This window comes from Equus przewalskii, chromosome 4, assembly GCF_037783145.1.
Source record: "Equus przewalskii isolate Varuska chromosome 4, EquPr2, whole genome shotgun sequence".
In the NCBI taxonomy this organism is placed as follows: Eukaryota; Metazoa; Chordata; class Mammalia; order Perissodactyla; family Equidae; genus Equus; species Equus przewalskii.
Window position 1 is genome coordinate 63,453,454 of NC_091834.1, and position 18,398 is coordinate 63,471,851.

The 18,398-nt window shown below is 36.5% G+C and overlaps 1 protein-coding gene and 1 pseudogene across 7 annotated transcripts in view; both read left to right on the plus strand.

Annotated features, from left to right (window-relative positions):
* The window catches only part of BBS9 (Bardet-Biedl syndrome 9), a 422,371-nt gene that overhangs the window by 189,994 nt on the left and 213,979 nt on the right, over nucleotides 1–18,398 (plus strand). For all 7 annotated transcript variants that reach the window (XR_011539202.1, XR_011539203.1, XM_070616207.1 and 4 more), the window contains 2 exons: nucleotides 4,923–5,018; nucleotides 18,151–18,323. Coding sequence is in view for 5 of the 7 variants with exons in the window: in XM_070616207.1 (XP_070472308.1) it covers nucleotides 4,923–5,018; nucleotides 18,151–18,323 (269 nt within the window). In the remaining 2 variants the exon portion in view is untranslated. The remainder of the gene's footprint in view (nucleotides 1–4,922; nucleotides 5,019–18,150; nucleotides 18,324–18,398) is intronic.
* Nucleotides 5,364–15,520, plus strand: LOC139083032 (guanine nucleotide exchange factor for Rab-3A pseudogene; annotated as a pseudogene).

Sequence of the window (18,398 nt, forward strand, 5' to 3'; positions counted from 1 at the left end):
ATTTTGGAAGATTGGTCCTGAGCTAACATCTGTGGCCAATCTTCCTTTTTTTTCTTTTCCTCCCCAAAGCCCCACTACATAGTTGTATGTCCTTCTAGTTCTTCTACGTGGGATGCTGCCACAGCATGGCTTGATGAGTGGTGTGTAGATCTGCACCCAGGATTTGAACTGGTAAACCCCGGGCCACCAAAGTGGGGCACACTAACTTAACCGCTCAGCCATGGGGCCGGCCCCTGCAAATATCTGCTTTTTAATTGAGATGTTTAGACTATTTATTTTCAATGTGATAATTGATATGCTTGGTTTTAAATCTACCATCTTACTATTTATTTTTTATTTGCCTAATCTGTTTTTTTTTGAGTTGTTCCTTTTCTTGTCTTTTCTGCGTTGTTTTGGATTGAGTATATTTTGTGATTTCATCTTATCTCCTTTGTTGTCTTATTCACTATAACACAGTGTTATTTTAGTTCTTTCTTTGAAGTTCATGGCAATATTTTTCAATCTTTTTTTTAATACTTGCTCCCCCAAAAGCCTTTTTAGACATGTTTTTCCTAATCAGCCCCTCCATATATTTTAGTACTACAGATATCCTGTACATCTGTTTATATTCTATATGAGTATCTGTTTTTATAGATAAAATGAGAAAGGTTTTTTTGAGCCCTGTGAATCGATTTTTGCCTTCTTAGGGTCAGTATTCCATCATTAGAAATGCATGATACAGTATATATTTTTAACTTATCACATTCTATCTTTAGGTGATGCTACCTCACATATAGTTTAAGACCCGAATGACAATATACTTTCATTTCTCCTCTCCCAGCCTTTGTGCTGTATGGAATTACCTTTTCCACTGCTCTTCATTCCTTTGTATAGATCCAGATTTCCATCAGGTATCATTTTCCTTTTCCTTGAAGTACTTTAACATTTCTTTTAGTGCAGTTATACTGATAATGAATTCTTTCAGCTTTTTTATGTCTGAAAATGTATTTATTTCATCTTTATTTTTCAAAGTTATTTTCCCTGGGTAAAGAATTGTAGGTTGACAATTGTTTTCTTTCAATACTTTAAAGATATTGCCCTACTGTTTTCTGGCATTGCATTGATAAGACATATGCTGTTCCTCTGTACGTAGTGTGTCTTTTCTCCTCTGGCTGCTTTTAAGATTTTTTTTCTTTGAGTAAGTTACTTTTGGTGTTCCTTCATATAGTTTTTTGATTTTGTTTTATTTTCAATTTTCTTGTGCTTGGGGTTTATAATTTTCATCCAATTTGCAAATATTTGGTCATTATTTTTTCAAGTATTTTCTTCTGTCTCCATTCAGTTTTTCTTCTTTATTTTAAGAACTCCAATTATATGTATCTTTGTCCTTTGAGGTTGTTCCAGGCCTTAATGAGGCTCTGTTTTTGTTTTTTCAATCTTTTTTCTTCTTGTGCTTTATTTTTGGTAGTTTCTATTGCTATACATTCAAGTTATATTCTTCTCCAGTGTGTAATGTACTTTTAATCCCACTCAGTGTATTTTTAATTTCAGACTTTGCAGTTGTCATTTCTCAAAGTTAAAATGGGTCTTTTTTTTTTAAATCTTTCATGTCTCTAATATAGCTCCTTTGAACATATATAATAATATAATAACTATTTTAATGCCCTTGCCTACTAATGTGTGTCATTTCTGAGTTAGTTTGGATTGATTTTTTTCTCATTGTTAAGGATCGTAATTTCTTCCCTCTTTGCATGTCTTGTAATTTTTTTCAGTTATTTTATTGAAATCATTAAGGTTTATAACACTGTGTAATTTTGAGTGCACATTATTTATCATTTCTGTATAGACTGCATCGTGCACCCCACCAATTGTCTAATTTTTATCTGTGACCGTACATATGTGCCCCTTTACCCCTTTTGCCCAGCTCCCCACCCCCTTTCCCTCTGGTAACCATTAATCTGTTCTCTTTATCCATGTGTTTGTATATCTTCATATCTTTCATATGAGTGAAATCTTGCAGTATTGTCTTTCATTGTCTGGCTTATTTTCTTTACATTGTACTCTCAAGCTCAAACCATGTTGTTGGAAATGAGACAATTTTGTCTTTTTTATGGCTGAGTAGTATTCCACTGTATATATATGTGTGTGTATATATATATATATATATATACCACATCTTCTTTATACATTCATTCATAGCAGGGCACTCAGGTTGCTTCCATGCCTTGGCTATTGTGAATAATGCTGCAATGAACATAGTGGTACACAAATCTCTTCGGATTGTTGATTTCAAGTTCTTTGGCTAAATACCCAGTAGTGGAATAGCTGGACCATATGGTATTTCTATTTTTAATTTTTTGAGAAATCTTCATAGTGTTTTCCATAGTGGCTGTGCCAGTTTCCCTTCCCAGCAGCAGTATATGAGGGTTCCCTTTTCTCCACATCCTCTGCAACATTTGTTATTTTTTGTCATGTTAATTATAGCCATTCTGACAGGTGTAAGGTGATAGCTCATTGTAGTTTTGATCTGCATTTCCCTAATAGTTAGTGATGTTGAACATCTTTTCATGTGCCTATTGGCCATCTGTATATCTTATTTGGAAAAATATCTGTTCATATCCTTTGCTCCTTTTTTAGATTGGGTGGTTCATTTTTTTGTTGTTGAGTTATATGAATTTTTTATATTTTTTGGAAATTAACCCCTTGTTGGATATATGATTTGCTGCCACTGCCCCTTCCCACAATCATGCTGAGGGTGTTCCAACTTTGGGGGCTGCAGCAGTACTATAGGCACTCCCGGCAGCCAGGAAAGTGTTTGAGTGTGTGCACTGGGCTGCCGGGGAAGGGTAGAGGGAGTCCTCACCTATCTCCACCACTTCCCGGGGAACTAGTCCATCCCCCTTCAGATATATTGCTACACGGGTCTTTCAGGTGTCCTGTTGTGCTGTGTGGGTATCCTCTGTTGGTCAATGAATATCCATTTACTTGTAGTTCAAAGGGGGAGAGATAAAGGGAACAAGTCATTCCACCATGGTGCTGACGTCATTCAGTCTACATGTCTTGTAATTTTTATTGGAAGACAGAACTTATGAATGTTATCTAGTTGTGTATTGAGTATTTTAGTTGTCCTGTAAACTTTCTTGAGCTTTTTTGAGGGATAAATTGAAGTCACTTGAAAAGTCTGATCCTTTCAACTTAGAAGTGTTTCTTTTAAGCTTTGTTAGGTGGAATGGGAGCAACATTTATTCTAGGGTGAACTTCACCAACTACTGAGGTCAAACTCTTTTATGTATTCTACCTGATGCCTCATGAACTATACTGGTTTGTATTCTGGCCAGTGAGAACAGGGACTATTCCTGACCCAGTATGGGTTCATGGATTGTTTCCTGTAATTTTTGGGGGTAGTTTTTTCCCCAGCCTCAGTAATTTCTTCATAGGCATGCACAGATTAGCATTCTGCTGAATACTCAAGGGGTACTCTGTAGATCTCTGCAGATCTCTTTCTTAGTAGCGTTCTCTTCTCTAAAACTCTGCCCTGTGAACGTTTGCCACTTTGGCCTTCCCACCCTCCTAATTCTATCTCCTTGACTTGGTGAGAATGCTGGGTTGTACCTAGGTTCCTCCTCCATGTACTGGGGCCTGGAAATTTTCTGTAGGTGGTAAGCAGGGGCAAGCATAGACTCACCTTATTTATTTATTATTTGTTAGTGATCACTGTTATTTATTTCTTGATCTCCAATGTCTTAAAGAATGCTGTTTCATGAATTCTGTCCTATTTTTTTAGTTGTTTCCAATGAAGGATAAATTTGGCTCCACTTTCTCCATCTTGGCCCAAAGTGAAAGTATTTGTTATAATTTTTATTTGTTTTTGAGTCAGGATTCAAATGTAGTTCACTTACTGCAATTTTTTGACATGCGTTTTTTGGTATCTTCTTTTCTTTAGGTTTCCCACTTCGTCTCTTTTAAATTGCAGTTTATTTATTAAGGAGTACAGATTATTTTTCCTATGATTTTCCCACACTCTGAATTTTGCTGATTACATCCCTATGCTATTGTTTAATATTTTGTCTGTCTGCCATGTTGCCTCTAATTGATAGTTGCATCTAGAGCTAGTAGAGTCAGAGTTATTATTTCGGCCACACTCCTTCATGAATGGTGGTATATACTTTCAGCAGGGGGTACATAATATCTGTCTTTTTTCTTTTGGTGATAGTAACAGCCATTGATGTTCAATGCTCAGGCTCATTAGTTCATTGGAAGTTGAAAAATGATGCTACTCTATTTATTTCAAGCTTTCTTTAATTTTTAGCTGGAATATTTCTATACAGAGAACCTTTTCCTTATCTACTATTGATTATGTGTCATAATTTGAATAGCATCATCAGGATGAATGCTTGCTTCTTTGTTTTTATAACTGATTGTTAAAATATGAGTTGTCTCCCCAAGATCCTCCAATAGTGACCATTTGGCTTTTCTGTTTTGTTTTTAGTATCAATGTGAACACATGCCTTTAAATATATTTGATATGTTCCACTCCATTGCAATTATTATCTTTTTAGATACTCAAATATTTTCATTTCTGGCCAGTGGTAGTCTCTTTAAGTTGGCTCTTATGTCCTTTTCATGCAACCCTACTAGTCACTGATAGCTTCCTTGCTATCTGGTGTGACAGATGTTTAAGGTTCATCTGTGTATTTCCTGCTTCACACCTAGAATGAACCAGTAGAAGAAAGAAAATTAAATGATTCCAGAGTATTCTTGTGAGGCAGAAATTTTAGCAATTGGAAGCTACTATGGAGATCAGTTAATATATTATACTTCATACGTGGGCTTTAACCATGACTAGTGACATTAAAAATATTTGTCATCACTAAGCTTCCTATTCAAGATATTAAGTGTTTTGCCTTGTGGTTATGTAAAGTGTTTTTTTCTTTTCTTTGCAGGCTTTGCCAATCAGTCAGAAGATGATCAGGTGAATGTAATGGGTTTCCGCTTCTTAGGAGGTTCCCAAGTTACTCTTCTTGCTTCCAAAACCTCTCGTAAGTAAAACCATGGTATTATTGCTTTTTAAATTTTTTATTGAGGACAATACATCTCAGATCATCATCACATAAGGATTTCTGCAGAGTGATGTTCCATTAGCTATTGAAAACCAAGAGCCATGGTATAAAGTATATGGAACATAAAAGTTATGAAGATAGAATCCTATTTTATTAGACATATGTAACTTTGGTTTTGAGGATGAGGAGAGTTTGAGAAAAGAATTTAAAGAATTAAAAAATGTTTTTGGGATAGGTATATGGTGAATTAGGTTTTAAGATCTACTAGAAATTGGAATTGATTTTTTTGGTGTGTGTGTATATTCTTATATCCTCCTTTTGGACATGGGCAAAGATGAAGGTGAAAGTAAATGATTTTTGCTGAGACTAATCTCAGTAGGCTGAAACATAGTAATTATATAATCAAGTTTGAATTTCAGATTTAAATGTGTTTTATTAATTTGGTTGCTTCGTATGAACACTGGTTGAAACTGTTTAATGTAAAATTGACTTCTGATACATGTAGGATACTGAAGCTACTAAACTCACTGAGTTATATACACCTTCATGGAAATAAAATAAAATATTAAGAAAGGAAGTGTTTAACAAATTGTAGGAATATTAAGAGTATTGGAAGGAATGAATACAAATTTATGTATTTATGTATAGAAAATGTCTGGCTAAGTATACTCCAATTTTTTAAAATCTCTGCAGCTTGTGCAATGGGCTTTCACTTTCTACTTTATGCATTTGCAGTTTTAGTTGGTTATTTCTTTTTAAATCAGAAAATATAATAAAATAAGGACATAGCCTTTTTGAAAAATAAAGGTGTTAGTAGGAGGAACATACACACATCCCTATTTTAGAAACTGTAATATTTGGCTAAAATCATGACAGTTTCTGGAATATGTAGATTGGTAACTGGTGGAATAGACTTGGATATAACTAAAGATTCTGTAATAAGGCACAGAAATCGAAGACAATTCTGAGAAGAATGAGGATTCTGTACTTTTTGTGGTCTTTGGGATTGGTCATGATTACTGTCTTTTATACGTTGGCACTATTTTGTTTTGATTACCTTCAGTTGGATGATGGAATCATTTTGGTACATTTATCTTAGTTAAAGTATACTCTTCAGTTAAATTGAAAACATTATTGCCAACATTTCCTTTGGAAATTGTACACATCTGTTTGACTTCAGTGATGATACTATATGATGAATCTGCAATTGAGACCATTAAAAAAAGGCAAAAAGTTATTCTTTGTGCAAATGGGGATATTTATATTTTAATGCATTATATTTATTCTTTTTTTTAGATAAAGTAACTCTTAGAGCATTGTTGTTGCCCATGATTACCTTATCATTATCTAAATTTCAGCAAATATCCAAGTATATAACTGGTTTGTTCACATTCATCTGAATATATGGCAATGCCTTGACACAGCCATTGTGTGGGCAGACAGACTAAATAATGGAATAGGACATGACCTTTAAATAATGGACCAAATGAACTATGTAAACTGGAATCTGAAGAGTCGCCGTTACAATTCCCTGATGGTTTTTTGGCTTCAGTGACACGGTGAATTCTACCTAGGAATTAGCCTTTGGTGCTGAAGGGAGACAGATATGAAGAGAGTGCAGTTTTCTGGGGTTGAGACTAATATTGGTGCTCTCTACTGCTCCATCAGAGTATTTATCCCATAGAAAGGAATGAAGTGATTTGTACGCAGTCTGTGTTTGGCATTTTTCTTTTCTGTGAAAGGCATGCAGTCTTTAGTGTAGAAACCTGGATTGACAGAAATCCTACATATGGAAAGAACCCAGTATTTCTTCCCTAGTAAATAGTCAAGTGCTTCATAAGTCACGTAGATCCATTGCTCTTGGATCTTGGATAGTATTTTCTGTGGGTTTCACATATTCGTCTCTTTTTAAAACCTGCGTGATAATAAGCCAAGGTTTGAAGTGTGCTGTATGGTAATTTTAATTCAACTTTCTGGCTCAGTACAGTTCAGCCAAAGCAGGCACGAGTAATGCAAATGCAGCTCATTGCCTCAGATATCAAATCACATTCTCTGGGGAGCTGAATAGGTTTTTATTTTCAGATGGTAGAGTAGTGCTTCAATGCAGTTAGAGTTTATTATGTGAATTCTGAAAAAATGAAGCATTAAAGATAAAAATATTGAGGAATAATACTCTATACTAGCAAAATTTCTGAAAAGGATTTCCAAGTCCTAAATTGAAAATGACAAGACAGGTGATAGATATGTCTATTACCTTGATTGTAGTGATAATTTTACAGGTATATGCATATAGTCAAACTCATCGAATTGTATACATTAAATATGTGCAGTTTTTTGTATATCAATTATACCTCAATAAAATTGTTAAAAAATAACAAGATATCAAATTTTATGAGATCAAATAGTTTTATAATCAGAATTGTAAAATATTTCTATAAAGAAGTCAATTATTTTGAGTGATTCAGTACAGTGCGATTACAGAAAAAAATGCTATTACCTAAACATGTATATATCCCTGCCATGCCACTTTCTTAAGCCCCAGATCCACATAGTGACTTCTTATCTCACACAACAAACACTGACACCTCTCTCCCTCCTCCCTCCTGCCCCTTTCTGTCTCTATACTTTATTGGTCTCCTTTCTATTTCTATTTTTATCCTGCTTTTTTTCCACTTGTTTCTTAAAGGATTTAAAATAGTTTACAAAAATATCCAAAATATGAAAGGAGAAAATAAATAGTTGAAGGAAACAGAGAAAATAAGAGCAGGAAATTAATAAAGGTAAGAATAAGCTTAACACTCAGATGTGTATACTGTTTAATCGATAAGATGCTAACAGCCTAAAAATAACAAGAAAGCTTTTTATTTATAATTTTCAGAATTTTCAAAAGATAAAATCAAATCAGTTGTTTAGGAGATGCATGGCCTTTACTGGTGTTGAGTCCAGGATGAAATTTCTCTTCTGACTATCCCAAAGACACCTTCTTCAGTAATGTCTCTATAACTTATTTTTGTAACTATAATAATTATATAATCATAATTTATGAGTAACAAATTTATAGAGCATTAAAAATAATGATCAAACTCAATTTACTAAATACAATTCTATCTGAGCCAAAATTAGTGCAGTCTAAGCTGCAGCTTAGTCAGAGGATAAATTTAGAGTATCTAGTGTTGCAAGTTGTTTTTAGTATCTAGTGTTTTTAACAAGAATTGGACACCCAAACTCAGTAATTCAAAAGCGAGAGGTAGCTGGAAGGAGTTGTGGGTTTTGTTTTGTTTTTAAATGAGCAATGTTAGAACATGTTTGAATATTAGTTGAAATGATTGAGTTCAGTGGGAGAGTCTGATGATCAGGAAGGAGAAGGGGGTCACAAAGCAATGAAGTCCTTGAGAAGGAGAGAGGAGATTGGGCACAGAGCCCAGGGTCGGGTGGAAGGGATTGAGGGACAGGCCTTTTAACTTCACTGTGATAGGAGGGATTAAGTGTAGGTTTAGGGAGACTTCAGATTTGTTGGTAGAAAGACGAGGGAGCTTTGATGATTTCTAAATATGAAAAAAAGTTATGACATTGGTGTCTTGGAGAATAAGCAAGCAAAGTCATGAAGGATCAGGCAATGTTGGGTTCCCATTTGAAGTCTGAGATCCTGAATTTTGAAGTGAAACCGGTCGTATCCTTGTTAGATGGTTTTCCCTGGCTGTAATTTGTTTATCTGTGTCCAAGAAACTGAAGTCAGGTCTGGGATTTTGAAACAGAAAATTTCAGATAAAATGTTTTTGTGAGAGTGAGTGTACTAATGGACTACCAAATCTAAGCTGCTAAGAGAAGTAGAGATTCGAGAAAACTGATATGTAGTGATAAATTAATGGGTTCAAAGGATCACAAGTCTCCGTAAAGCTGAAAAAGTGAAGTATTTAGAGTTACAGAGCAAGTGAACTAGAATAAAAAGTGGTGGTCAGAGAATGGATGAGATGTTGGTGTCAAGAGTTCAGAGGGACTGCAGATTGTGATAATAACAAGTTCATCAGACAAGGCGTGGCATTCGGGGAGTGAGTTGCTAAGATGGAGAGAAGACCAGTGGAGACAAGGATTTCAAGAACATGAGATGTCACAGTTGTGGATATTGAAAGAAGCTGTTTGGTGTTAGCACAATGAATGAGAAAATGAGAGGCACCCAGACACATTATTGTGAAATTTAAGAGCACTAAGGATCAGGACCATTTCCTTTCGAAAGGAAAAAACAAACTGCTCACCCAATGTGAATCAAGAAGGCATCTAACTTTTCATCAAATCATTTGATGCTAGACGACAATGGGAAATTTTTCCCTCAGATCTGAGGGAATTGGTTTTCAACTTAGAATTCTGTACCTTGCTAAACTGGTAATTAGCAATGAATACTGAGTAAATACATACTCTCAGTGTCGCAAGTAGGGTTATGCAATTGCAAATAGCAAATTTATGTGGCTTCAGGTAAGCCTTTGGAAAGTGGAAAAGATAACTAATACAGTGAACTTTTCAATATCCTAAAAGATTTTAATACACTAGAAAGAGTGATTGAATTGAATAAGGTCAAGATTAAAAGTCCTTTGCTTATCCATTTTGATTATTTTGCTTTCAGGTGTAATGAAAGAATTACAGTAATGCATGTGAAAAAGGGTTAGGCCTTGAAAAAGGTGCTCTTTTTGCATCTGCCAAAAGAAAGCATATGTGATCTCGAACTATGATAACCGAAATATCTTCAGAACAAGGAAAGTGCGAGTCTTACTCTACTCCATCTGGGTAGACCATGCCTTTGTTCATTTTTCATTCAGTGGGCATATTAGATATAAACACTGTCGTGGCTCTTGTAGAGCTCCTGGACTAATAGGAGAGACAAACAGGTGGAGAACCCACAATAGAATGGCTGAATATGTTTACAGAAGCACACTTTAGGTGCTATTGAAGTCCAAAAGAATGAGGTTCCACATGAGATTTTATTTGTAAAGGATCTTGAGGAATGAATAGAAGATTATTAGGTGGAGGGCATTCCAGAAAGAGTAAAAGGGTATCTTCAGATGCTTGATAAAGAGTGGTGTTTTCAGAAATCAGTGAATTTTCTTGTGTGCCTGGAAGTTCATATAGTAGGGACTCTGTGATGGTTGTTAAATGAAGCCCAAAAATTTAGGGACAAGTGTAATGATCAAATCTAAAGTCACCTGCAAACCACCGTATGTCATTGTGAGTGCTTTAATGTGTACAGTGATTTATCAATATAAAATTACTGTTAATATTTATCTTAGAATTTCTTAGCTATATTGTCAAGAGACAATGGGAATATTATATAAATCCATTTTGAAAAAGCCTTTGAAAAGTAAATTTAGAGAAACCATCCATAGTTTCTACTACACTCTTAGTTTCCACTAAGAGTTTGTGTATTTAGAATATTATACTAGTATCTACTGAAACTGTTTATATTATTTCCTCCAACTTTTTGGTTTAAAAAGCATCCATCTGCTTTTCCATTTCACATTTTAAAATTTCCAAATAGCATAAATTATATTGATGCTTTGTTTATGATATGAATACAAACATTATTTATATTGATGAACTTCAGATGTTCTGACATGAATAGAGACTGACGTGATGGCTTTTTGTGCCCTGCTTAGTTAAATATATTCTTTTCTCCATTTGTAGTAGAGTGGATTGGCAATTGACTAGGCTCCAATCATCCAAATTTATTTCATTTGGAAGCTGAAATGGTTATTTCCACCGAGCTGCTATTACAAGATGCAAAGGAAAAGAGATAAAAAAATAAATTGAATGTTCATTTTGGCAGCTATTTTAATTACCAATATTGTAAGGGTATATTTTAAAATACAACTTTCTTCTTTCATGTTATATTATAAATAGAAATTTTCATGTCTCCTTTCCATAGAATGTATACTCTGGAAAGCCTCCAAGTCAATGTTAGCCATCTTGGAGTACTAATACTGAGAAAATGTTTAATAATCAAAATGATGCCTTATAAATCTTTGATTCTTGTTGATTTTTGGTGATTTGAAAAAAATCAACTTAAAAATATTGTGTTTATATTTCTAAATCCCGTATAATTATAAATTTTTCATTGCAGAAAAATTTAGTTTTCTTTTTTTCCCTGCATGTGTTGATGAAAATAAGAAATTAATTGAAGCCTAATTTTTAAAGTTACGGAAAATATCATACCTGTTTAAATGTTTATTATGATTTTTACATTTCTATTATTTAGTGACATTCTATACTTGACCACAGTGGAGTACTATCTTAGTCCATTCAGGCTGCTATGACAACAAAATACCAGAGGCTAGGTGACTTTTACACAGTGGAAATTTATTTCTCTTCGTTCTGGAGGCTGGGAAGTCCAAGATTGGGGTCCTGGAAAATTTGGGGTCTGGTGAGGGCCAGGTTCCTGGTTCATAGATATCTGTCTTTTCACTGTGTCCTCACGTGGCAGAAGGGGCAAGAGGACTTTCTGGCATCTCTTTTATAAGGGCACTATTCCCATTCACGAGGGCTCCACCCTCATGACCTGATAACCTCCCAAAGGCCCCACCTCCATATGCCATCCCACTGAGTATTAGGATTTAACATATGAATTTTGGGGGGACACATTCAGTCTATAGTGAGTACTGTTGGGTAGAGTTTTACTTTAATTTGGATTTTTCATTGAACTTTAAATTTTTCATGTGTTTCTCTCTACACTTCATGTATTGGATAGTTTTAGTTTTTTCAACCAATATTTTTTAAACATCTAATTTTGCTTAATCTAAATTTTATAATACAAAGATAAGTCACATTTGTATAGGTCTCTGCCATACAGCATTATATTTGATCTCCATAACAACCTTGTGAGGTATGTTTTATTTTCCCCTTAGTGTGGATGAAGAAACTGAAGATTGGATAATTTAATTGTATTGAAGTTACAGATGTAAAAATTTACTAGATTTAAGGTTTCCTCAGACGATAAGACCTGAGAAACTGGGAATTTCCTTCCTAATGTGATGCCCTTAGTTGCTACATACGCCACTACCATCTGTTACCTGAGCCATGGTTGTAATGTCCTAACTATAAGTCTATTCTTGCCCCTTTCCAAGCATTTTCTACTTGACAGATCTTGTAATAAAAACAAAGAAACAAACAAACAATCACACATTATATCATACCAATCTCCAGCTTAAAATCCTTTGTGTTTATCCTAATAATCCAAACTCTTTACCAAGCCTTATAGGTCTTGCTGCATGTTGTGGCCCCAGCCTAACCTCCGTCCTCGTCTGTGCACACTCTGTCTTCCTCTGGTCTTCTCTCAGTTCCTGGTACATGTCTGACTTTTTCTGCCCTGAAGTCTTTGTGCTTGTTATTCCCTCTATTTGGACTATTCTTTTCATCCTAAATATCCAAGCTTTGTACACAAAATGATAAAGAATGTGGGGTCTGGACTCAAATTGATAGTTTAGATCACAGCTCTGGCATACAATTCATCTGGATGACTTTGGAAAAATTACTTAACCACTCTATGCCTGTTTTTTCATCTACAAAATGTGATAAAATAGTACAATTACAATATGTAAGAATCAGATGAGATAATCCCTAAAAAGCATGTAGCAATTTCCTGGTACTTTGTAAGTGCTAGGTAAATTTTAGCTGCTAGTATGATTTTCTTTAATATTACTGTTAGTACTACCACTGATGTCACCTTCTCAGTGTGGCTTTCCCTGACCACAGCATCTTAAGAAAGAACATCCATTAGTCTCTATCATAGCACCCTTTTTATCTACATCATAATAGTTTTATGACTTATAACTATTTATTTGTTATTTGCTTATTTATTTTCTGTCTTTCTCACTAGTATGAAGGCCAGGACCAGTATGTATTGTTCCCCATTGTCTTTCCAGAACTTAGCACTTAACAATGTTTTTTGGATTAATGAATAGGTACAGTGTTACCTTGAATCTTCTTGAGACTATCAACTGAAGATAGTCTTGCATTATGGCTCTTTCATAAAGAGAATTTCATTCATTTCTTTGATTTGTCCCTTTGCTTTGAACCTACTGCATGTGACTTTCCTCTGCTATTTTATCTTTAGAGAGTGGAAGTCATTGTGTGCCCAATATGGGGGATTGAGATGGGTCTCTCAGAAAGTTCATAGGCCTCTTTGGAGATAATTTAAATCTTGGTAAAAGGAAAGGAAGATGTTTGGAGTGGCCCACGTTTCATTTTGTCAGATTAGAGATTTTGTTGTCTGCCAGGAGTGGGGAAGGAGCTCCAGTTGTAGGCAGCTGAGACAGGACACTATACTTCTCTGGGGAGGAGTTCTGAGTACCACTGCCTTTCCTGGCTAGCCCTCAACATCCCCTGTTTTCCTTAGTACGTCCCCCATGCCCAGTGTAAGCTGTGAGTGAGGACTAGGCCCTTTCTAGGAGGCATTAGGGTAGGTGCTGATTGGGTTTGTCTTTCCCCATCGACAACTCAGCCCCTGGCCGGCTGAGCTTGGGGATACTGTTGATATTCTGCTGAGAATCCTGTCCCTGTTTTCCCCAGTGGTAAATTCTGATAAATTTTCATACTAACTTTGGGTAGACAGACTTGCCTGGACATACCTGACTGTGCTTTGTTTCCAGATTTTCTTGTAGTACCTACATGGGTGATTTGGCAGAAACTGGTATAATGTCTTGTTATAGTACAGCATTAAAACTGATCACCCAGCTTCAGCCCTTCTAGCCTGCTCCGTCTTTCTCAAAGCATTGTTCTGCCTCAGGGCCTTTGCACTCACAGTTCCCTTGGCTTGGAAAGCTCTTCCCACAGATATCCTCATGTATCCCCATGGCTTGCTCCTTCACTTCATTCAGTAACTTGAAATGTGTATATTTTTCATCTTGGGCCAGATGATGTAGTTCTTTTTAAACATGTTATAATAATCCCAGTTTATGTACATCTCTTTTAAGATGTATAAATTGTGTCACATTTGTACTGAAAATTTATAGTTGAATGTGATAACTTCTTCTCTGTAGTTTTATCTCATATAAAAGAAATTTTATTCTTATTGTGTATTTAGTCTGCATCCCAGGTTTTTTCCTACTTGCACGTGGAAGCCTATTCAGAATTCTTCTAGAACCTGAATGAATTGTTTCCTTTGAAATATTAGCACTGTAACATTTATGTAAACATTTGGCTGTAAAATAACAGCAAATTCTATGCTAAGGAAAACGTTTTATTAAAGCCACTTTTTTTCATACCTGCTATTTGAAAGTTACTGGGTTAGTTAGGTGCTGTCTGGGTCTAAAGAAGTTTGTGGTGGAATCTGTGCCCTTTATGTTACAATATCCTGGGGGGAATAATGGTGACCATGATGATAATAGGTAACATTTATTGAGTACTTAATATGTGTCAGGCACCATTTTAAGTGTTTTGTTAAAAGATGCATATGCATGAAAGGAAATGAGTTCATTAGGCAGAATGTCCTTTCACTTTTGGCATCTCAGAAACTGGAAGTTGTAAAGGATCTTGTTCAACCTTATGAACCCTGGAGGGAGCCCTTTTTTAATGCCCTTGACAGATATTCCTACAAGATCTTCATGGGGATTCATAGGAAGGGCTCTGAGCCCCTGAAGGGGCTAGAAGGATCATAAGCCTAGAAGGAGCTGAGGACCATGAGCAGCTGTGTGAGGAACAGGGGCTGGAGGAGGAACTGACAGCTAGCCTGTTTGAAGAAGCCCACAAGATAGTGCGAGAAGCCCACTTGAAGTAGGTGGCATCAGAAAAGCCACTGAAGGAGGCGTAGGGAAGGCAGAGGTGACTGGTCATCATGTCCACACCAGCCTCTCTCAACTATGATCTTCAACTCAGCTGTCAAGTCCCACTAAGACTGGGCCCTGCACTCTCACCATAAGAGCACCAGCAGCTCCCTCTGCCCAGCCATGTGTCCTGCTCTGGGATATGTCCTCTCCCCGGACAAGGAGGTGGGCATGACCCTTTTTGCAGATTTCCAAGCCTGCAGGGAATTGCCTACATTGGACAAGCCCTGTTCCTTCCTGGGAAGGGTATACTGAGAGGATGTGGGCCCCTGCCTGCACTTCACAAGGTGGGATCTCTTGGGTGCTGATGTGGGCCACTGTGGACAACATGCTTACCATTGAGCCTGTGGCTTTGCAGATACTGCCTGCAGTGAAGGTGGCCCTGGTTGAGTGTGGCAGTGCCAACATATGTATCCCCACCTGCCACCATCACATGCGCCTTTGTTGCTCTGATAGCCATGACTGCAGCTAGCTGACCTCTCAGATTGGATCACTTCAGTGTACAACTCGTCACCTACATCTGCTCCATCTAGTGAGGCCTGATACAGCAAGCCAGTGTTCTGGGAGATCACAAAGCTGCAAGAGGAGATGTAGCTGGCCTGGCTCAGCTTCTTCCCTTAGGAGGCCTGGGGCCTGGAGAGGGGCTCTGAGTTGGAGCAAATACTTGCCCCGTGATGGAAAGACACACAGAAAGACAAGGTCCTGGAGCCAGCCCTGAGCCAGAAGCCAAACATCTGCCTGGTTAGGACAAGTGGCTGGGACCTGGAGGTGGTGCTGAGTCAGCATCAAATATCTGTCCCAGGACAGATACAGGGACACATAAGCCTGTACCTCATGAGATGACCTGTCTTTCTTCCCCACTGAGTTCTACAACTCACAAGGAAACTTTCAAGAAAGCCCCAAAGACCAAGGAGCTCAGAACCTTAAACACTTCCAGTGGGTGAAGTAGTTCTCTCCTACTGAGGCAGCTAACTCTGTGAATATCTATAATTATTACATGATTCTTATTGTACCTTCTGCCCTTTGCAGCTCCTTTGCTATTGTCTAATTCTTCTGCTATGTTATAGGCCTTTACATACTTCAAAATAGTCATCTATTCCCTGGGGGGACCTCCTGGCACTTCTTTGGCAAGGTCAATCTTAATGGCGTGTCCCTGAATCAGTGATGGCAGAAGAGTGTTCATTCTTCCCTCATCACTCGATCTTTCCAAGTCTACTGTGAGCTCTTTGAGGGCAGAGACTCTTGTTTTATTCATGATTTTATCCCCAGCATCTTGCCCTGAGTTACATAAATGTATGAAGGAGTGAATAAATATACACCAGTCTGGATTAAATATGTTGGATCCCAAGCTTAGCTTGGATAGGACTCTAGATTTAGAGGATTTGAATACTGTATTTTGTCATCATCATTCTCTCTTCTACCTCTCTACTCCCACCTCACTACAATTGTGCTCTTTATTCTTCTTCTAAAGCATTAAACTTTCAGTGACATTTACAAAGAAAGATGAAAGCTATTATATCTGACCTTGGTCTAATATCTTTGACGGGGAGAAATGAGGAAAACATCTGATCAGCACCATGGGCAGAAGCCAGCATCCAGAATAAGACTGGGATGAGGGGAGGACTGTGGGGGCTCCAAGGGAAATGATATGACAGCAGAGAAGATCAGGGTACCATGCACCATGGCAGGCATACCCAGTATATTTTATTCCTATATAATTGACAAAAAAGATGACTAGGGGAACGAGAGGAGATATATTCTTGAATTCTGGCTGAGGATGACAAGTTGAAATCCTAATGACCAGTATAAAGATGTAGTATATTAATGGAATTTGTCAAGATACCATGGGGAATATAACTAAATATTTCACAGGTCTGTGTGTCACGCTACCTTAGCTAGACTTTAGGCTGCTTAAGCAAGAAGACTGAGTTTTGTACTCCTAACATTTCTTTCTTTATGAAATTGCACATAATAGATGCTCGATAAGTGGTGAAGTAAGTAGAATAGGACACTTAGTTCTAGATATCAAAAAGTATATAATCTCTTTGAAGAGGCTGAATATAATCATCTGGAAAGTTAAATTGTATGTGGTTAAGTGCTTAGTGAACTGTAGACATACCAAGTCTCTATATAAATTCAGAGAGACGCAATATTGTGAGGTGGTTAAGATTAATAGCTCATCCTTGGATTAAGAGCTAGAGTTCCAATCCCTGCTCTGTTACTAACTGGCTAGATGACCTTGCAGATTACATAACTCTTTTGTGACAAGATTTGTTCTTCTGTAAAATGAGGATAACAGTATTTCCTCCATTGGACTATTGAGATTTAAACAAGAGAGTGATTATAAAGTGCTTAGACAGAGCCTGGCACATCTTAGGCTGCTATAGGGGTAGAGATATAAAGGTTTCTTGGGGTAGGTGAGATTGAAGCCAGGTCCTGAAGAATAGGTGGAATTTAGGCAGATAGGGAAGAAAGATATATATCATGAATTCCAGTTCCAAAGTTTAATTTGCTTTGTGACCTTTGGCAAGCCTCTGAAATTCTCTGTGCCTAGTTTTCCTTTTTATAAAAAAGGGATTGTTACAATCACAGTGCTTGGTACATGGCTGGTGCTCAAGAAATAGTAGTTGCTCTTATCATAGATGTGGTTATTGCCACCACTGTCATTGTTGTTGTCATCATCACCATCAGGGTAGGATGGACAGGAATTTGGCTTTCTTGGAGCTGAGGTTTCAGAGAATGGAGGGAAATAAGATTCATATTTGGGGAAGAGTCTGACTGCAAAATCTCTCTTCAAATAAAAACTATTGGAAAAATAGAAAACTTTCATCATTATTACAAGGATTTAAGCTGGCTACAGTGTCGAGGATATGGGACTTTCTAGAGAATAAATTTTATGTCACATCAATTTTCTGAAACAAACTAGTGATACCACATTGTACTTTTTCAATAACTTTTTTTTTTTTTACCTTTTAATTAAAGCTCTTTTTAGATGTATTTGGGTGTTTTTATTGTACTGAAACCTATTATAAGATACATAGTAAAAGGACCATACTTTACAGCTTGCCGCTATGACTACATACCTTTGGGATTAAATTTGAAAATGTTAAGTGGTTGATGCAGAAAATCACAATAAAACAGAAGTATTTTAATCAAGCCAGTAGAAATCATATCTATATTCCAAAAAAGAAATCTCTATCCTTTTCATTTTGGTATTCGTGTCAGAGTTAGTGATAATTCATGTAGTTTCAGCTAGTAATTATGTGTTAATAAGCATTTTTCCTTAATTATTTTTTCTTTCTTAGAACGATATCGCATTCAGAGTGAACAATTTGAAGATCTTTGGCTCGTAACAAATGAGCTTATTATCCGCCTTCAGGAATATTTTGAAAAACAGGGAATCAAAGATTTTGCATGTTCTTTCTCTGGATCTATGCCCCTTCAAGAATATTTTGAGTTGATCGATCATCATTTTGAGGTGTGTATGATCATAATCCACATCATCATTAACTTTTTAATATATAAAAGAGAAAGCGATATTTTAGAGATAAGA